General features: G+C 45.3%; 1 protein-coding gene across 1 annotated transcript; it reads right to left on the bottom strand.

Moving 5' to 3' along the window:
- Positions 1–10,622: 10,622 nt before the first annotated feature.
- On the bottom strand, positions 10,623–21,658 carry LOC147799051 (uncharacterized). Its single transcript, XM_087137113.1, has 10 exons — positions 20,968–21,658; positions 17,519–19,342; positions 17,146–17,252; positions 16,606–16,769; positions 15,672–15,858; positions 14,914–14,986; positions 14,133–14,190; positions 13,604–13,683; positions 13,344–13,419; positions 10,623–13,105 (listed from the first exon to the last, which is right to left on the bottom strand). Exons 1-10 carry the CDS (start codon positions 20,970–20,972, stop codon positions 12,941–12,943), a joined length of 2,739 nt encoding a protein of 912 aa, XP_086993239.1. The 5' UTR covers positions 20,973–21,658; the 3' UTR covers positions 10,623–12,940.
- Positions 21,659–21,827: the final 169 nt, after the last annotated feature.

The raw sequence follows: 21,827 nt of genomic DNA, 5'->3' as shown, positions 1-21,827 counted from the left end.
AGCATGCTGTAGCCTAATTGACCAACTGATAGATTTGGATTGGAACCTAAGGTGTTCATGTTTCTTGTTATAGTGTGGACAGTTATAGTTTCGTGTAAAGAATCGATACTGAGGAATCGATACTGAATGTTCGATACTGGGACCACGGTGTGCGTAGTATCGATTTTTGGTAATCTCAAGGATTAGATTTATTAGTAGTAAGTAACAGATAATGTATTTAAGTTTACACTCTGACTCCATGCTTTGTCGAAGTAACATCGACCCCAACACATGCCCTACAAGTGTCTACCTGTTTCCTTCTTTTACAGTTTGGAGTCATAATTTTAATGTGCACCCTCACGGTGACTTGTACCGGTCACCTGGGGTGTAACATTTGGCGACCACGAAGGGATTGGTGTGTTCAATCCATCTAAGGGGGAAGGAACGCCAACACCTGTCCAGTGACCATGAACCACGGAGCAAGTTTCTCGACGAAAAGTATCAGCAGACGAGCAGTTCCTGGCCGGATGTCAAGTTGAAAGGGAGCGGAGGCCAGGACCAAGACAGCGAGGAGTGTGGGACCAGTGGCACAAGTAGTGGGGGACCGACTGAGCCAGTAATACTGCAAGGCAGGTTGCAGCCCCAGGAATACCAATTAGCCCATCAGACGCCATGGAGGGGTCAGCCTTTGTGAAGTTTCAGCAGGTCATCCGCCAAGTTGCAGAAATGGGACCTGCTGAACTCCTTCGAGTTTATCAGCACCTGAAAATCCCAGGCCAGGAAGGCATCAGTGGAGAAGCAGCTGACGGTCGGAAGTTACTCCGGCTCATAAACCGTCACCTCCATGGAGATGAGATCCATGATACAGAAGATGAAGGTCTTGCTCTGTTTGAAAGCATCTTGTTATTCATCTCAGAGCTCCAAGAACAGACCAGTGAGACAAAGGAATCGGAAGTAAAGCCAGAACCACCAAAGCCCACGGTACCGAAACCAAGCATGTTGGCACTAGCTCGCAGAGAGTTCAAAATAGCAGGGCAGATAGGGGATCCAGGACAACGAGACCGGTTGTCATTCTTAAGCCTTGCCCACCAGATCGAAAGCGGCCTGACGAAGGGTTATCCTGAGAGCGAGGTTGTTGAGGCAGTGATCAGGGCAGTTGTTCCAGGGTCATCTCTGCGCAGCTATTTGGAGGGGAGGACGGAGTTGACTCTTCCCAGCCTTCGGCGGGTGCTGAGGTCGCATTTCAAAGAGAAAAATGCCACCGAGCTCTATCACCAACTGTCCCGAGTGGCCCAACAGGACAAGGAGTCAGCGCAGAATTTTCTCCTCAAGGCCTTAGATCTGCGCCAGAAGGTGACGTTCGCGAGCAAGGAAGCTGATTCGGGGCTCTCATATGACAGCAAATTAGTACAGAGTATGTTCCTCCATGCTGTGCTGACTGGCCTGAGAAGCGATGCAGTGAGGAGTGAACTTCGACCCCTCTTACAGGACCAGAGCATCACTGATGAGTGCTTATTGGAGAAAGTCAATGTTGCGGACAGCCACGAAGCTGAACGTCGGGAAAAACTAGGGCACCAGCGGACTGCCGCGGTCAAAGCAGTAGAGCACAACTCTGCCGAGGAGGGGCCAAGCAAGAAGCCAAAACCAAAGGAGGGAACCCTGATGACAGAACTGGCGGAGCTGAAGGCAGGAATCGCGGAGATTGCAAGTATGAAACAGCAACTTGCGAGTCTGCAAGAGGCTCTGAATCCCAGCATGCCCGGTAGTTGGCAGTACAATCGATCAACAAGTGCAACCCGAGTCCGAAACCGAGGTTGCAGCTCTTGCCAAGAACAAGGAAGGGGAGACGGCTGCAGTCACTGTTTCATCTGTGGCTCCAGTGAACATTACGCCCGTGGATGTCGACAGCGCAGATGGAACTATCAGGGAAACGGCCGGCGGTTGCTGCCGAGGGACGACCAGTAACCGCCCAGCACGCCAACCTTAAGTCCCACGTCTTTCCAATAGCCACCAGGACGCGGACACACGTCAGCCGACTGGTAGGTGAGAGATGTCTGGTTAACTGTTTCATCAATGGCGTAAGAACCAAAGCACTGTGGGATACGGGAGCCCAGGTCTCCATCCTGCCAGCAGAATGGCATGCAATGTACCTGCCACAAGAAAAACTGAGACCTCTTTCTGAGCTACTAGGAGGTGACACTCTGGGACTGACAGCAGCCAACGGCACTGATATCCCATTTGACGGATGGGTGGATGTCTCCTTCAGGCTATCGACCGGACAGCCACACGCTATAAATGTGCCCGTCTTGGTCACAAGGGGCATTGACGGGGTACCCATCATAGGCTATAATGTCATTGAAGAAATAGTCACACGGGGGGATACTCCGCGACCAACTGATGTTGTCAAGGCGGCATTTCCGGCCATGTGTAAGGGAGAGATCAAAGCTCTTACCAGTCTCATTCAACAGAAGGGTCCACAGGAAGTGGGAAATGTGGTCGTCGGAAAAAGAGATATCCACATTCCGACCAGGGGCTGTATTATGGTGTCATGCCGGGTGAAGTCAGACAGCGTTACTCAGGGAACTACCGCCCTGTTTGAACCAACAATGAACAGTACACTCCATGAGGACCTCCAAATTGACCCTTGCATGGTCAGGGTAGAGAGAAGAAGAGGAGTTTTCTGTGTGTCCATTGCTGTGGCTAATTTAGCCAACACTGATATCGTTTTGAAGAGACGAACCAGTCTGGGCACTATAGAGTTGATAGAGTCAGCCACAACAGTCCGAACAAGCTGCCCTGCCCCAAAGGTCAACTCAGTAACAGCGCAAGACAACCGCGACACATGGGTTCCTCCGGTCGATATCAGCCATTTGGCAGCACACCAACAACAACTAGTCACCCAGATGTTGAGAGAAGAAGCCAGTGTTTTCTCTAAAGATGACAGCGATATGGGATGTATCACAGATTTGAACATGCACATCCGCCTCAAAGACGATGAGCCAGTGCAGAAATCGTATACATCTGTACCCCCTCCACTCTACAGTGAAGTCAAGATGTATTTAAGGGATCTGCTGAGCCGTGGGTGGATAGAGAAATCAGAATCCCCATACTCTTCACCTGTAGTATGCGTACGAAAGAAGGATGGCTCATTACGCCTCTGCATCGATTACAGGGAGTTGAACCAGAAGACGATACCTGATAGACAACCAATTCCACGAATACAAGATGTCCTGGACGGTCTCGGTGGAAACCAATGGTTTTCCACACTTGATCAGGGTAAAGCATACCACCAGGGCTTCATGGCAACAGAGAGCAAACCAAAAACAGCCTTCATCACCCCGTGGGGTTTGTATGAATGGAATAGGATCCCCTTCGGTCTCACCAATGCTCCCGCCGTTTTTCAACGCTGTATGGAGAACTGCCTTGAAGGACTGGTTGGCGAAATTGCGGTGGTGTACCTTGATGACATCTTGGTGTATGGGAAAACCTTTGAAGAACACCTTGAGAATGTGCGCAAAGTTCTCAGACGGCTCCAGGTGAAGGGTGTCAAATTGAAACCAAGCAAATGTTCATTGTTCCAGAAGGAAGTGAGGTATTTGGGGAGGATCATCGGAAGTGATGGCTACAAGATGGACCCTGCGGATGTCGAGGCAGTGGAGGCGCTACGAGGAAAGAAACCTAGCACTGTTGGTGAGCTAAGAAAACTTCTGGGTCTTCTTGGCTATTACCGACAGTATATTCAGAATTTTTCCACGATCGCTAAGCCCCTCTATGACCTGCTGAAGAAGCCAAGCCCAGAAGTCAATGGCCCATCAAGCCATGGTACAACACAGCTAACATCTAAGTCAGGAAGGAAGCCTGTGACAAGAAAGAGTGTACAGGTGTCGTCACGGCAACCCATTGAATGGGAAGCAGCACACCAGAAAGTGTTGGAACAGTTGCTTAGCTTTCTCACCAGCCCCCCTGTGATGGGTTTCCCAGACCACCAGCAACCTTTCATTTTGCACACGGATGCTTCAAGCGAGGGATTAGGAGCAGTCTTGTACCAGCGGCAAGATGGAAAGATGAGAGTGATTGGTTATGGGTCGCGGACGCTCACACCAGCAGAAAAGAATTACAATCTGCACTCTGGAAAACTTGAGTTTCTTGCCCTAAAGTGGGCGATCACTGAAAAGTTCAGGGACTATCTGTACTATGCTCCCTCCTTCACAGTGTACACTGACAATAATCCCCTGACTTACATTCTGACTTCCGCCAAGCTTAATGCAACTGGACATCGTTGGGTAGCAGAATTGGCCGACTTCAATTTTTCAATCAAGTACCGCCCAGGGAAGTCCAATGCAGATGCCGATGTTCTTTCCCGTATGCCACTCAATATCGAAGACTACACAGCCCAGTGTACCAGTGAAATAAGCCCACGTCATCTCGGTGCTACTGTTGACGCCGTTCGAGCAGAAAGTTCTGGATGCTTCCCATGGGTCGGTGCACTGACCATGTCTACTTCAAGCCCCGATGATAATGTGGCGAACCTTAATGAGATTCCAAGAGCAGAAATCAAGGTAGCGCAAAGAGAAGAGGAGGATATGAGACAACTCATACAGTCCCTGGAAAATGGCCGTCGGCCGGATAAGCAGAGCCAAGAGTGCAAATCCAGAAACATTAGTGCTCTTCTTCGAGAATGGGACAAACTCGAGCTGGATGCTGACGGAATTCTCCATCGAAGGGCAGGTGGTAAGCTGCAATTGGTCCTTCCAAAGAAATATCACCCAGTGGTCTACAAAGAATTACACAAGGAAATGGGTCATCTTGGCGTTGAACGTGTGGTTCACCTCGCTCGCGACCGATTCTATTGGCCTCGCATGCAAAGGGACATTGAGCACTTTGTGACCAGTGTTTGTCGGTGTTTGCAACAGAAGAAACCGAGCCGTCAAACCCGAGAGCCTCTTCAGCCAATAGCCACTACCACTCCATTTGAACTGGTGTCTATTGACTTCCTTCATCTGGAACGAAGTGTTGGGGGATATGAGTACATTTTAGTAGTAATGGACCATTTCACCAGATTTGCCCAGGCGTACCCTACAACAAACAAGTCAGGCAAGACGGTGGCAGATAAGATTTTCAATGACTTTGTTCTCAGATTCGGGTTCCCAAGCAGACTGCATCATGACCAAGGCAGGGAGTTCGAGAATCAACTGTTCAAGCGGCTCCAGCAACTGTCCGGTGTCACTCCGTCGAGAACCACCCCATACCACCCCCAAGGGAACGGCCAGGTGGAGCGATTCAACCGCACGCTCTTGGGGATGCTTCGGACTCTGCCTGAGAAGGAGAAGAGCCGCTGGAAAGATGCAGTGAACAAAGTGGTACACGCCTACAACTGTACACGTTCAGAGAGCACAGGATTCTCGCCATTCTACCTCCTGTATGGACGCCCCCCTCGTCTCCCAATTGATCTAGCCTTTGGGTTACCAAGGACAGGCACGGCTGCAAAGGACCCCCACGACTACAGTCGGCAGTGGAGGAGACAAATGGAAGATGCCTATGAGACTGCAAGGAGAAATGCGGAGAGGTCCTCCAGCCGAGGCAAGCACTATTATGACAAGAAGGTATGCAGTTCTGTGCTCCAACCTGGCGACAGAGTTCTGGTGCGGAACTTGAATGAAAATGGTGGGCCTGGAAAACTACGCGCATACTGGGAACGTGAAGTTCACACTGTTGTGAAGCGAGTAGCTGAGGACTCCCCTGTCTATGAACTCCGCCCAGAGAGCGGCGGGGGACGAAAACGAACTCTTCACAGGAACTTGTTGCTGCCCTGTGACTTCTTGACCAGCGAAAAGCCAAGTGTGGAAAGGACAGTGTCCAGTGCCACCACACCAGGCTCTACCAACCGACGCCAGCCAGCACCGAGTGTGAGGGAGGATGCGAGTGACTCCGACAGTTCTGAAGATGATACCATAGTATCCATTCAGAACACCACCCCCCGAGAAGTCCCCAAACCCCCAGTCCCAGCTCCGAGGCGCACAAAACAAACAAGTCACATTGGATGGCATGTCGCAAAACCAGAGCTTGTCCGCGGAACTCCCTCAGGGTTGAACCAGGATGCACAGGAGTTCATCCCAGCCAGCGAGCAACAGACGGAGGGAACTGCTACATCTGCCCCTCGACTGATGGTGACTGGACCAGTTGAAACATCGTCCGCAATGTCACCGCCAGCTACCGTTCCGGAGCATGTAACTGCTGCCGAACCAGATACCATTTCTGCACCAGTCACTACCCACGAACCAGGAGTACATGACCGGTCACCTATGACGGCTGAACCTGCCCGACAAGATTTCCAAGAGGAGACTGATCGACCTTCCAGCGACGCACCTGGAGATGATCCATGCCTCGCCAGGGACGAAAGACGCTACCCCATGCGACAGCGCCACCCACCACAGCGACTTGCTTTTCAGCAGCTTGGTGAGCCTTGCCAGGATCAAGGTTCAGTGAGGGCCGTGCAAACAAACAGCTTACCGATGTACGGATTGCATGCTACGACACTACAACGACCGCCGTCCACTTGGTGGCCTCCGACCCCTGGGCACTGGAACACCCCAGTGATGCAACTCGGGCCACAGATGCAGGTGCTGCCATGGCAACAGTGGTACCCAACACCACCGCACCCAGCGTCACTGTACCCAGCGTCACCGTACCTAGCTTCACCGTACCCAGCATAGTGATGAGTGACACTAAACCCAGCTAATAACTCCACAGTCATTTCAGACACTAAGTAATTTATGTTTTTATTAGTTGTTCGGAAATGTTGAGGACAACATTTACTTTTTCAGGGGCGAGTGTAGGGGCCTGAACACATTGTTTATCTCAAGGGCGAGTGTAGGGGCCTGAAATAGGTACACATTGTTTATCTCAAGAACATGCCCCCCCCCATTTTTTATGGTTGTGCTTGCTGCTAGTACAGTGGAATCCTACAACTGTTCAGTGTAGGAGTGGTGATGGACAGGAAACGGCTGTAGAGAGGAAGTAGCACGGTGTTATGTAATGCTTCCTGGAAGGCAGTGTGGTCACATGTGGGCCATGTGTGGAGTCTTTGTTCTGAGTCACTCTGACTCCATGCTTTGTCGAAGTAACATCGACCCCAACACATGCCCTACAAGTGTCTACCTGTTTCCTTCTTTTACAGGTATGTAATGCTCTTCTTTCTTTTCATGCCAATCTATGAGGTCCTTAATAAGTAGACAAGTGATTTATATTGTTTAGATTTTTATGTAATGGCAACTAGGATGAGTCTTTGACGGGTCAGTAATTACTTCTTGGCAAGTTAGGCATGTATCATGTGGCATGAAGATTTCTTACCACTACGACATTATGCAACACGCAAGGACATGAAGTGAATCAGGGCTCGCCTAAACCCGCACTTTGATTTTTCTAACTTTTAATAACTAGGCCCACTGGGGAGTGAATTCATTGCGTATTTGTATCAGCAAACTCTTTCAGGCGTGTGGTAGATACTGCCTGAATTAGGCCCTTTGGCCATGCTAATTGAGTGGAGTGTAACAGGTCAAAATGCGAATCCAGTACAGAGCATGCTGTAGCCTAATTGACCAACTGATAGATTTGGATTGGAACCTAAGGTGTTCATGTTTCTTGTTATAGTGTGGACAGTTATAGTTTCGTGTAAAGAATCGATACTGAGGAATCGATACTGAATGTTCGATACTGGGACCACGGTGTGCGTAGTATCGATTTTTGGTAATCTCAAGGATTAGATTTATTAGTAGTAAGTAACAGATAATGTATTTAAGTTTACACTCTGACTCCATGCTTTGTCGAAGTAACATCGACCCCAACACATGCCCTACAAGTGTCTACCTGTTTCCTTCTTTTACAGTTTGGAGTCATAATTTTAATGTGCACCCTCACGGTGACTTGTACCGGTCACCTGGGGTGTAACACATATTACCTACGTGTACCGTCTTTGTGTGTGTGACACTCAGGAACTAGCTAGTAAAACTGCATGTTTTGTAAGATTATGATCACTTTGACATTTTCTTCTATGTCAGTCATGTTTGTCGAATTACTTTTTTGGAAGGAGGGGTCTGGTTTTATGCCTTCATCAAAGCTGTTTGAAATAACAGGTACATTTGGGAAGTATTGAGTTTGAAAAGGGAGCTACTGGACTATGCCATTTTTGTAACTCCGAGTTCCGATATTAAACTGATGGCCAATGAGGCACGGATTAATTCAAATGACAACATTCAGTTTCAGTCAGCCCGATCAAACTTAAGTATAGTGTGAGTTACCTTTGGGGGGGGGCAGGATCGCCTAAGCGCCTTTTCAGGCGCGACAATGGGGTAAAACCAAAAGCTTATACTGATTGGACATCCATTGCAATCTCGATGTCGGTTTTTGTGGTTGAAATTCCAGCAACTGGGATTGTTAATTTCTTTCGAGTTTATTTCACTATTTTCCTGCTTGTATTTTTAAGGCAGACCTGTCTGACTAGGGTAAGTGATGGATCAACCTTTCACAAGAAAAGGAGCGGCAGATGCAACGCATTTGTTGCAACTTTTGGGGGTAACCCAAGAAGATATGGGACGTCTTTTTTGAGAGAATTTTTCTTGAAAAATAATCAAAATACTCTGCGGTTAAAAGCAAACGAAATTTGTTGTTATAACGAATGAAAATGTATTTCCATCAATAAAATGGGAAGGCGAGTGCCGCCCGACTGTGCCACTCCTGGATCTCTTACTATTGACTCACCAATAATAAACATTATACGCCGGACAGCTTTTATACTGAGATCACTGAGAAGAAATGGACCCAACACGGTCGGGATCAGTTTCACCGTGGAAAATTGAAAAAAATGAATGAAACTAAATCAGCATCAATCCTGTTGCTCACTCTATTCAAACCTAGAAAACTGCCTTGTGGGTTCTGCGCCCAGGAAACATGAAAAAAAAAATGTGGTGAGGGAAAAATGCAAAAGTTATGCGGTGTTGACCAAGCATTCAGGCGCACGGACTCCTGAAATTCGCAAGGAATCGCAGTTACCGGCTTCCATATAGGACTCTTCTGGGATCTCGGAGTTCCCGGCCCAACGCACTTCCTCCCTGCCCATCCATTTAACCCCCAAAAGGGTTCGAGCGACCATGCAAGGGAGGAAACGAGACAAGCCCCTAAGCCCTGGCCGCCGAGTGGGCCATAACGTCTCGAACCTGTACTAAGGCGCTCACCTGGACTTCGCGGACAGTGCCAGCCGCAGAGCTTACCCGTTAGGCTAAGGTACTGCTGGTATTTGACGGGGTGAATTGGAGTCTCTTATAGCTACTGACAGCAAGCGTCGGGAAAATAAAAAAGTCACTGCTGGGATTCGAACCCACCGTCTAACGATCTGATAACCGCGAGCTTAACCACTCGGCCATCTCAGAGATAGTGTTTTTTGTTGTTCATGTTAATTGAATAAGGAGATAACAAAGTCATTCAACTTACTGCACAGAATGTTGCTGTGTAAAAACTGAGTGACTGAAGCGTTATCCGCCCTGCGCCGAAGTGCACCCTCGGCGGCGAAAGAAAGACGGGGGTACTAAGTTTCCCAACCGGGTTCTAACACGCGTTCGGCGAGCACGCAAAGACCACACAATTATTCTAGACTAGAATCGTTGCGCGTACTCAGCGTGCTCCGCGTCAAGGGTGCGCCGCTACAAGTAAATTCCCACAGACAGCAATGAAAATCCCCACACTTGGCAATTATTTGAAAAGTACTCACAACTCACACAGGTGTCCAGGCTGCAGAGAAATACGATGATCGACATGTTCTCATTTCATTTTCCTTTCAATTTTCGAGGGGTGGACAAATGAATTTTTGAGAAATTTGCACCAGAAGCAGACCGCCCCTAAAATGAAGAAAATGTCCCTGCCCAGAAAAGTAGCCATTTTAATTAAAATAGCCATTAACACACACCTTAACGCAAGCTGAAGTTCCTTGTTTGAAAATGCCTCTCCCCTTCATTACACTGCGTAGTGTAGTATAAATCTGTGCCAGAAATGGGTGGGAGAATGGAGAAAGGTGGGGGATGACTTGGCCACCATCAAAATTTTAAAAGCGAGGGGGGGTGACATCATTTGGCTATATATAGTTAATGGTCATGATATTGATGTACATCTGTATTATGAATTCAGAATGGCATATTTATGTTTTAAAATTGTTTTTTCTTTTTGAGTGATATTAGTGAATGCATTTTAGTCGTCGAATGTCTGAAAATTCGTCGCAATCCGCTTTAATTTTTTGCTTACCACAAAATCTGTATGTGTGGGGATGATTCAATAGCCCATCCCCACTTCAGAAAGTGGGGGGACGTATAACGCCCCCTCCCCAGGATTTACGCCCATGGTGGCATGAATGGTCGGTGAGCCTTCCGTTGTGTTCGTCACATCAGTGGTTAGACCCTTTGGTTCGAATGAAGCCTATAATTGATTATAAAAATTATTTTCTAATTTACTATCCTCATTGGTCTACGTACATGTGACCGGACGTGGGATTTTAGGCCGTCCCTGGTAGTGGGGTGGTAGGTCCATCCTCTAGTGATAGAGGATGAGGCACTCTCCCTTGACTGATTCCCCCAAAGAATTCAGTCGGAAACCGGACGCTGATTTAATTGATTGATTGATTTAATTATTATTTGTGGCTTTCATCTCATCAGCTTCTCTCGGTAAACATTTCCCTGTATGCAAAATTGTTGCATAAGTGGTTACAACCAAAGATATTTATTGTATACAAAAATACAACACATTTAATACACTTATACATCTAGTGTACACAGTGTTGTAAAAATGTCAAGTTGAAACATTGTATCAACACTTTGTGGTAAATAATTACCCTGGTGTGGTGGCTTAGCAGTGATGTAGCCTAAGTGGTGCAGGAACCCTGTGGCAGGCAAGTTCCCCAAAAGCTTGAGCTAATGTAAACATAATTCACAAAAGTGGCATGATAAATAATATTCGTAACTACAGGGATTATAAAACTTCAGTATGAATACTTGTATAGAATGCACACCGCATAAAATATAGACAGCGTACCCCATCTTGTAAGTAAGCACACTATGAAAAGCAATGGCCGCGCGACCCACCGATGCGAGTCGTACACAGCCCCAAGCTCCATACACAGCGCGGTGTTGCACACACGAGGCCTACAGCGCACACCACGTCCAACGTAAATGTAACGTAACGTGCTTTGTGTGTATACATATACATGTGTATAACGTATGCCACACAGCAATCTATCGCAGAAGACCCCCAACAATATGATCATAAAACCACTCAAAAAGTGAATCAAAATTCCACTATCCTTATGTATAAGATCAACTGACATGCTCTATAATGATCAGCGGTTATGATGATGATAAGCCCTGTGAGGGTACTTAACCACAAAAAGTACAGAAAGTGAAGAATTTTGGAGCAAAACTTTCTTACCTGGGCGTTGCTCGATCAGCAGCGAAATGGCCGCACCCGTACCCGAGAAAGTTCTCGAACGACCAACGCCCACAGCTAGCTAGCTAGCCATAAGGCACTGTTCAAAGCGAGGATCCCGGACATATTGCTCCGCCATTCATAAAAAGTGTAAATGCGGATCATTCCAAACCCAAACTAAGGTAACACATTGGAACTTCCCATGGAACACTAGCAAAACAATGTTTACAATTAGTTAATTTATAATTGAATGTCAATTAAGGGGTATAACCTTAATTGGGACATAAATCGTGATTCCAAAAGGACTGTTTGTTATGGTGGATGTTCAGGCTTATGTCATGGAAAGTGTAGAGTGGTTTTCGGGCTGCATAATTAATTAGATAAATAGTTTTCCATGCGATAAATTAGAACTACAAAGTACAGGTCACTACATACATATTCTAATAAATGTGCAAAATGTCTAAGACTTTGATTTGCCCGAGAAAAATTCAATAGCTCCATTATCATTTCTTTCTGACATCCTCTTTCTTTACCGTTTTTAAGTAATCATTTTTTTCACAGGTTTCATAAAAAGGAAAGTAAAGTAAATAAATGTTATAACAATAAGCATTAGCTCATTATTCTACCTAAATGGGGTGTCATCATGGAACATAACGACGACAATCAGCAAATTTCATAAGTGTAATGGTGGTCTAATTGCCTGATCTCAGACTTGCGTAACCTCCTCCCCTTTCTGGCTCCTTCCTTTTCCATTCTTGCAGACGACACCGTGATTTTGTCGACGAAACCGAGTAACGAGGGTGTTACATTCCTTTACGCCCTCCCCTTTTCTAGCGGCGCCCGTTACCCTCCTGGTGCTTCTTATTCGGAAGAAGTCATTTCTGATATCCGATTTCCCATTCCTTTCAACTCACGACGAATTTCAGACAGAACATTAACAAATGAAACTAGTTCCTGAGTCTCAACCCTAATGGATTTGTTAAAGGTCGTAGTTACAACGAAGCATAGCTAAACATCAAAAATATTAATGTACTATAAATATTTTTGTCTTACTACCCAAAAGATATTTCACGTAAAAGCTTAAACGGTCACGGAATTAATCTTCACTATCACTGACTCACTACAGTTCGGCTGATGAAAATCGTGATTCCTGATAACTAAAAACTATTCTGGTTAGGGCCTTCATCCCCGACTGATATTACGTGTGGTGCTTTCACACTTTACGTAACTATGCATCATGTATCGGCTAATGACGATTCGTGTGAGTGATTTCAAAATCACCAACCGTTTTTCCACAAAAATGTCCCAGAAAAGTGTTTGGTCCATTATCTAATGTGCTGCAGCATGCTTATATGATGTGCTATATGAAGAAGCCAGCTACAGGTATTAAAGCCAACTTGGGAGGTGCCATGATTGTGAGCATTGGTTATAAACAAAGCAGGGGATTCGCTAGATCTCAGTGCCCCCTCAAAGGCGCCATCGGGAATTCTCTTTGTTTTTAGGCCACTGCGGGCGTCGGTGATACCTTCTTAAAGCAGATTGTTTTCCGGCAGACGTGTTTTATGATGTGGAAAATCAAGGCGATGACCTCGGCCAGAGTCAGGAAGGACACCCCGATGTACAGGCCCAGCAAACCGCCGACATTACCCAAGAGGTTTGGGAACTTCGGAAGAAATCAAAATAGTAAGTTTATAAGTGCTATTTCGAATTATTCATCGAGTAATGTGACATTTTGATGGGTGTTTTCAGGTAGTCACTGGATTCATTTCAAAGTATTTATCTCGAATGTACTTTTGAGGAACGTGAAATCTAATTTTAACACACATACCACTTAAAGCATGCCACTTAAATTCTCCGTAACAGTTGGTGCACATCATTAAGGTAAAAGCAGTTTAACTCACCGTGTACAATGGTGACTCCAAGATAGACTGGTAGTTCAGTTCCTCAAAGTAAACCCTGAGTCGAACAAGGTTTTTACTAGAGAAAGAATAAGTGTAAACAGGAATGACCCGAGAACGGATTTCATAGTACCATTAAGCTCAAAAGATCTTTCAATCCTCCATTTTTGAGATCATGTCAATTAGAGATTGGAATCCACCGGTCTCGTCACACTTTGGTCCGTCTTCCACAGTTTTACCGGCCAGTTATTTACAAGACTCACCTCGTTCTCTCCTCGCTAGTCGCCATCCTGGCTGCGAACGCACTGTTCGGGTTTTCATTCAAACGTCTCTGGAGATGTTCCTGCGCGGAGTGACAAGACAAAGTAATCTGTGAGATCCTCAGGAGATAATACGACAAATTGAGTAACGATTCTGTCTGAAGGGAAATGTGAAAGCGACTTCCACGGGAGATTTGTTTCTGACGCTGAAGGATTTATGTAAAGATCCAAAGAGACAAAGCATTCCATTCTGGTTTGTAGGGGGAAAATAGTTGGCTACGTGCAAATATGAAATTTAAGAACAAAGAGTTTATATCATGAACGTTACTGAATATTTTATCTGTGTTGCTGAATGAATTGTATCACGCTTAAGTTTATATAATATCAGTGAACAACCTAGCAGTGTTTGAATAACCCTTAAATGATGGAAGACAGAACAGGAAGTTTAGTTAGTGAAAAGGTGAAATCCATCCAAAAGGGGCGACAAAACGATTTAGAGATGTCTTTCCCCTTCACGCCAGGGTAAACTTACCTCGTATCTTTCGGAGGGCCAGTATGATGAAGACACAGCCTTGGTGTAGGTCGTCTCGCTGATTCATATCAGGAAGAATGATGATCAAATGGGGAAATCAATTACAAAGAACAAAAATACTGTTATGATAACCTCTTTTAACGTGTGGCTGAGTTGGTCTGTCGCATAAGCAATAGCCTTCGTAACAAGCCATGCAGTTGAGAGTTCACACCGCGCTGCGTATGTGAATTTCAAAACGCTGGACCTAAACCTCCTGGGGGAAGATACACTGCCAAAACAACACCCCCTGTGTTATCAGAGGACTACACCAATTCTTTTCACCGGTGTTAAAAAAGTTTGGTGTCATTTGGTGTTACTTTAACACCCTGCAGTACATTGTTACACTTAAAGGTGTGCAAAGTAACACCTGCGGTGTTAAAGCAACACCCTGTGGTGTTGTCATCCGATAACACGACACGGTGTTGATTTTAACACCACAGTTTTTGCAGTGTAGTAACCTGAAAGAAGATTAAAATTTCTCTTACAATATTGGAGCATAAAATACCGCGAGCAATGTGCAAATCAGAGTGTTTGGAAGTTTTTGCTCACGAGGAACTGTCAATTTTGTTGGCGCCTTATTTATTCCGTCATAACAATTGCCAGATGTGCATGCTTCCACGGATTGTGAAGTGTGAGGAATTAATCGAAAATTCTTAATGTTCAAGTTTGTTTTAGCTTTTAGTTTCATTCTTTAAAAAATTAAAAACATTTTACCCCCTTCCCCAAAGAAAACAATACTCACTTGCAAGCAATGGGGCAATCGCAATTCAATTTCTTCTCCTCGCCCAGATACTCCACAAGCTGTTTGCATTTCTCTGTAGGTGAGCAAAGTTCGAATATGAACCCTCTAAACTTAAATGACGTCAGCCTGACCGATTAAACAATTTGCGTTTATGTGTAATTTTTTCTTCAACAAGATAGCTTGGTTCAAGCTTCCATGTGGCGTCCTCTTTTTTTCAAGAAAATATAAAGATGAACAAAGAAATTGACTGGCGCGGGACTTAAACCTGCAACCTCTGGAATACCGTACCAGTGCTCTACCAACTGAGCTATCCAGCCCTACGTTAGTAGCTGTTCCCATTTGTCAATGTCTCTGTTCGGGGGGCGCTAGCCAGAAGCCATTAAACTTGAAACACCATGTAGCCAGGGATCACACCCCAATACCACGATACAACCTGGGAAGTGGTGAACACTTTTCAAGAAAATATTTAGAACGCAACAAGCATCATAACAGCAAGCTGAGTGCCACCAACCCATTTCAGTTTTTCTTTCTTTACAGTTTTGAAGAGTACTTTGTCTAATTATTCGTTACATATTCTTTGGGTACCTAACTTGTCCCAGGAACCCTCTCACACAGGTTTAACTGTTCATCAAACTATTAATGATACTTGAAAATCACACCTTTTCCTTGGTGCTTTTCTGAAAATCTGAAAGTAACTGCTATTAACAGGAAATAACACCGAGGAAAAACTTGATAACTTTTGAGGGTTCCAAACTTACGTTGCCAGGCATTTAGGAAGCTACATTTAGTCTTGTTCCCCAACAGTATATCTGATACGCAGCGGCACCGTTTAAACATCTCCTCCTGCACGCACTCTTTAAGGCAGGATTTCCTGGAGTAGGTGGTCGCCGTGTAGGGCTGGCAATCTTCAGTATTGTAGGGTTTGCCTAGACGCTCGAGATACACCTGCAGGAAAAATGGAATTTCAGTCTGCATCTTGTATTCCGTAGACCTTTCTGGGAGAGCCTATTACTTATACATTTCCCTTTATGTCTTGATATTACACCCAGTAACTTATCTGGAGGTGGGCAATAATTGTCAAGACATCCACTGATCAAGGGATTCGTCAAACCAAACTAGTCCAACACTGAAATGACACGAGGGTCAAACCTCCCTTGCTATGAGCGCCCAATAATTTGATGTCCATGCACCTTTTTTCATACAATTTGACAATTTCCGTGGGTGGAACTTGGAAGCGGGTGGGCAAATGCTAACCTACAGTAGCGTATGAGCAGGCTTTTGCCCCTTGAAGACATGTAGCAAAGGTTTCTCCTCCTTCCACCTGTTTGGGGATTGAAAGTGAAATCCTTGCGGGGCTGAGGATCAGAAATTGAACAAATGTTTTCGCTAACATTTGTATTTTCATCGTCCCCCTGGCCCCAAGAAGTGTATTATGCCACTGCCTATACAATCTACGTTCAAAGAGGATTAAATATCACTTCTCAAAGTCCACTGACATTTAAGATATTGAAGTATAGTACTTTTTTTCTGAATGACTATTTTCTTAGTGGAACGACAAAACACCCTTCAAGTTACTCTCCGAAATATTATATTTTATTGCTGACATTTTAAACAATTCTTTAACATGAATTTCATAGAACACTGCACTAGATGATACGTATAGTGACATGGTTACGAAGGGAGTTCGCAAACCTGCCGAAGACCGATATTGGTGGCCATGCCCGGCGAGGCAGTAATGCCGTCATCTTCTGGGAAAGGCGGGGTAGTCTGGGAATGGATGGACACCCTGATCCCGGCCTCTGGGGACAGGATTCCCACGTATTCGGGCATCTCCAAGAACAGCGTCAGGTGAAGTCCTGTAGGTAAAGTACGGTACATGTAGTGACTCCAGAAGGGAGGTGAACCTGACGATCAGTGAACAGGATGAGAACTCTTCCTTTTTTTCTCCTGAATTTAAAAAGGCTATTTTTCCTATTCTGATCTGTGAATACTAAACATTTTATTATGACTAGGAGTTTGTGTTGTTTTCAAGCTACACTGCGCCTCAATAAGTAAAGACAACATGGATTCTAGATTACAAACATACTATGGACTGTGGGAACATTTTAAACGCAAGACGGCTCTCGTTCCGAAGTTCCCTATCGCAAACTGTCTTTGAATACAACTCGTGTCTGAGTTATCGATTCATCAATTAGACAAAGAAAACTGACCAAACTGACTTTTTTTACTTACCATATTGTGCTCCGGAGTTCTTGGTGGTTTTTGTCGCTTGGAGTTCTTCCTCGTGGTTGAAAGTAAAGCAGTTGCCGTATTCCTTGTTCTGAAACTGGTGGAAGTCTCTACAAAAACAAGGTACGTTCCATTGTTAGCTCTCGTTATGCAGAAAGGAACATTAGTAAACACAAAGGCAAGAACATTGTTGAAATTAAAACAAATCGCCCAGAAAGCCATCTGAAACCATGCAGTTAACTCCAATTATGACAACAGTGGGGATACGAAAATCATTGGACAACAAAACGATTATGGAGCAGTCTGTGTGTGTGCGTGTGGAGGGGTAATCTCCAAACTCTAAATTGTTACCGATTCTCTGGATATACGCACTTACTTGAAGCTGCAGAGTTTCTTATCAAACGTGCACTGCAGAATGGTGTCCTTGGCTTGGTGACCGAGCGTTTTCAGCTCCTCACGCGTAGGGTTGATGATGTCGAGGAAGTCGCTGTAATCAGGGGACGTGGAGCGGTCGTAGAATTGTTGCCAGTCATCATCGCTGTTCACGCCCGTCCAGTTGAAGTACTGATCGTATTGGAAATCGAACTGGGCGCCGCCCTCCTCGTTGTTCCACTCTTGGTCGACCCAGGAACCGAACTCACCGATTATGCCCCTGATGCCATCGTCCATAGACGTGTCGCGGATGATGCGAAGTGAGCGCTTCTTACGCCGTGAATCTCCTCCCGCTGTGGTGGTTTTCTCCTCTAGTTGTTGTGTGGCTGCAGATCCAGTAATGGTGCCCGTTGTCCTTGCCGGCGGTGCTTCGCTTTCTGTGCCTGTGCTTGATGTTGGAGCACTGGTTACGGGGAAGTTAGAAGGGCTGAAGTCCACAGATGCTGCAGTTGTTCCCTTCCCTACACCTGATGACGCCACTCTGCTCGGGGACCATACGCCCTCAGATGAAGCAGAGCTAGCTAAACTTACCACGTCTGGCGGGCTGACGCTGTCTTCACCTGTTGTGGCTTGGGACTGAGGGGTGGTCACAGACACAATGCTGGAATCCGACTCTTTTGATGTCGTCGTTTCACCGCTCTCAATTGTCAATGTAGACGGACTGGCATCGTGTTCAAAAGCAGTTGATGAAGACGCTAGGGACTCGAATGGCTCTGATTCAGGTATCTCTGTTGTTATCATACCTTCCTCTTCAGTTGTCGCTTGCATCCCCATACTTGTGGCGCTTTGGTCAGTAACAGGGTATTCTTCTGATGAGCTTCCTGGGGACACGTTAGAATCGGAGACTGCTGTGTTGGTCTGGGGTGGAGAATGTGCGGTGGTCATGTCCAAAGCGGTTACATCGATTCCAGTACCTGTCCCTGCTTCAAAAAGCCCCTCATCCAAGGTCCCGTGATCGGCAGTCGGGGTTTCCTGAGCAGAGGAAGAGGACTTTGTTGATACAGCGAGTCCGGTGTAAGCTATTCCTACAGTGGATGGAGCTTCAGGGAAATCAGTCATTGCGGCCATCGTTGTTTCGACCTGCATCATGTTATCCGATGCCGCAGTGGTAAATGTGTCCGTTCCGTCCTGAGTGAAGATACCTGCTGGATCCACACCTCCGTCACCATACATCACACTCCAGTCACTCTGAAGAGTAGGTCCGCCTGTGCCAAGGTTAGATCCTGTGGAAGCCTGTCCTGCCCCGCTGGCGTTTCCATAGGTGTCCATGTAGTGCTCGTACCACGCGGAGTCCCAGTCGAAAAACCAGGAATAGTCGGTCTGTCCGCTGTCATCGGTCAGCCCACCGTCAAGGCGGATTAGCCCCTCGAAGCGGCTGCCGACAAGCTGAGACCGCCGCAAGCGGTTCATGTTGCAGATGGTTACCGAGGGGAAGGTCAGCTCAGGGTTGGTGACCAGCTTCACCTTGGTTGTCGAGGGAAAGCCGAGGTAGTCGACCAGAACCGTGATGCCCTGCCAGCAGAAGACGGTGAGCATTGCTAGGAACACGGCCAGCCAGAAGACTTTGGTCACGGTACGCTTGGAGCGGGCGATGGTCGGTACACCGTGGGCGGTGGTGTTCTCCGCGAAGTCCTGCAGGATGTCACCCAGCGTGCGTTTGCGTTTGGCTGCTGGCTGACAGGCCTCTTCCCAGGATGGAAGTACTGGGGGCTTCTTGGGGATGGGAGGGGCACCCCATGCACCGTGATATGTAACTTGGCTGTTATTCCTAAGAAGAAAAGGCTTTTTATCATAATTATAAACTGGGTGCAGGACACGTAGATTGACTGCAAACTTCACAATGCGAAGTTGGGATATCGGTATCATGGTTCTGTTTCGGGGAAACGTTCCTAATGATTTAGGTCAATTCCGCTGAGAACAAATCGCCACCCCTTTATTTCAAGTAATTTCTTTTACTTGAGATTTTAAATGTTTCGAAATGGTTTACAGGATCATATAAAAATTGTGAACTAAAGCTCTTAGTTTAATTCGAACACACTACTTTTTTACAAGGAAAAATCTTTATGACGCAACAAAAAAGCACGAAGAAGTCATAAAGTTTCAATAATCATACATAATTTAGGAAGCTTTGTCCCTACAGTAATTTAGTACAAGACAAATCATTAAACCTTAGAGACACTTGGCAAATCGACATCTTTAAACAAATACCTTGAGATGACAGATGAAAATAGAGATGGAAGGAAAAGACGATTGATTTGAGAGAAAAATAACAAATCTTTTGTGTAGGTACTGAGATCTTCCTCCCGTGAGGAAGAACATTAACCAACAAAAAAAATGCATCAGAACCGCTGTCGGAAAAAGGTTTCTACGTGTGTGAGAGGCATGATATTCTGATGGAACACATTTGGAAGACAAACCTGGGTAATTTTGATTCAAGTCTACCGACGAAACATTGCAGAGTCATTTTGACTGAGATTTTTAAATCGAATTGATTACGATATCTTTCAGAATTATCAATAAGTATAATCGTAATCCACTCAACGAAGAAGTTGCAACAAAGAGTTATGGACTTTTTAAAATTCATTTCGGGGTAACTCGAAGTAAGCGGACAATTTTAAGTAATCTGAGGTTTCTTAAAGCAATTATGGGCGAGTTGAATATCTTAAACTTTTCCAATACTTAGAAGCCCTCATCTGAACACAATTACGTTATGAGATTTCAGTCAAGTTTCGATTGAAAACAGAAGTGAATTAAGCGGGATTTGTATCAAAGCAGAAAATTTTTCTTGTCCTTTTGTAAATGAGCTAAAACATTAATCTAGAAGCATCTTGCTACTTAGCACGTATACCGCTTGTTTGTACCTGATGATGGCCATGATGATGTAAAAACATTAGAATGCTTACATTTGTAATTGTTTCAAACTGCAAAAGCGAAGCTAATGAGACATGTAGACAAGTATTTGCAAGTTTCTGGGTTATTCATAGCTATATGTATAAATAAAATAGCTCTATTATGTAAACAGCATCACGGAACATCCCCTCCTCGCACATTAAAATGGTGTACCTCTGCTATCGCTGTTTAACGTGTCTCTGTCAACTTTTAAGTCTTTCAAATCGACAATCATCTCTGCATAATTTGTTTTCGCAGATGAAAAGTGGTGCTCTGCACTAAATCTGCATGTCCGACAGCCTTAAAAGTTGCAGGTTGCGGGTAATAGTCTGATTTACTGAGTAAAACATTTCTGTCAAATCGATGTTCTAAACGATCCTGTGGCACTGTAATTACTTCAAAATTCCTGCAGGATTTCTCAAATTGTCAAGGTCGGGCCTTTTTCTGTTTTCCATCTCATGAACCTGATATAACAAAACCTAACCGAACAAAAATATCTCTTACCTCATTCCAGACTGTTCCAGTGAAATTTTTAAATCAAAACACGAACTATTGAAAGGTTGTCCTAACGCCCGTGTGATGTCACGCCGTTCCCAGATGGTTCACCATTTTCCTGATGGGGACACCAGACGCGCTCAGCTTTTAACGGAAAAGGCTTTAGAGAAGTTCAGTACACCCTCATTTGTGGTCTTATCTGCCCAGGAAAATCGTGGGCAGCAAACAACTTCAACCATTTGTCGCTTTGGCAACAGCGTCAAATAACCAAGTTAATGGATGCTTTTAATATGCCCTTGCGCCATCGTGCAGTAAATTGTGCCCGGTGATTACTTTTCAAATTGACCTTCACTCCAACGAGGAGGTGGAAATTTGGGCGTGAGAAGCTCTGAACTAATCTCAAGCTACGTTAGTGTCAAGGTAAACCAAACATATTAGAGGACAGCGAATCCATTAATTGGAGTGTACTTCTCTGGGGACCTACAAGGTTTTTGTGGATGCATCATAATGACCGGACTTACGCAGAAGTTAATTGAGTGACCATTCTAACCATTGGTTTTGAATATCACACGATGTACTCCAGCGCTCTCTCAGTCTCTTTAATCCCAAGAGAGCTTTCGTTTTCAATTTTTGATTTTGAGGTCTTTGTAACGAGTGGCCCTGTGGTAGGGCAGTGACAATTCCCCCAAGTTCGTGGGGCATTGAGTTTTCGTATGACCTAGTAAAAACACTAATAACAGAGGATTTTTATTTCAAAAAATGATTTTAGCGTACATGTTAACTTTCTTACTTATTTTGTAAGCGTCGCTTATTGTCGAAGGGTTCAAGTTGTTTGTTTTCCTTCAAAAATTCTGTAGGTCCGACTTTCC

The sequence above is a fragment of the Acanthaster planci genome, linkage group LG05 (assembly GCF_054643075.1).
Source record: "Acanthaster planci isolate LZ-2023a linkage group LG05, COTS_SCS, whole genome shotgun sequence".
Classification (NCBI taxonomy): domain Eukaryota; kingdom Metazoa; phylum Echinodermata; class Asteroidea; order Valvatida; family Acanthasteridae; genus Acanthaster; species Acanthaster planci.
The sequence above is the reverse complement of the archived record's forward strand: the minus strand, read 5'-3'. Positions and strand labels throughout refer to the sequence as shown.

Excerpts from the sequence above, each read along its gene's own strand:
- LOC147799051 (XM_087137113.1), bottom strand. Across the intron at positions 16,770-17,145 it reads GAACTCCGGAGCACAATATG|GACTTCACCTGACGCTGTTC; the intron begins GTAAGTAAAAAA and ends CTTTACCTACAG. Across the intron at positions 14,191-14,913 it reads GATTGCCCCATTGCTTGCAA|CGAGACGACCTACACCAAGG; the intron begins GTGAGTATTGTT and ends GATATGAATCAG.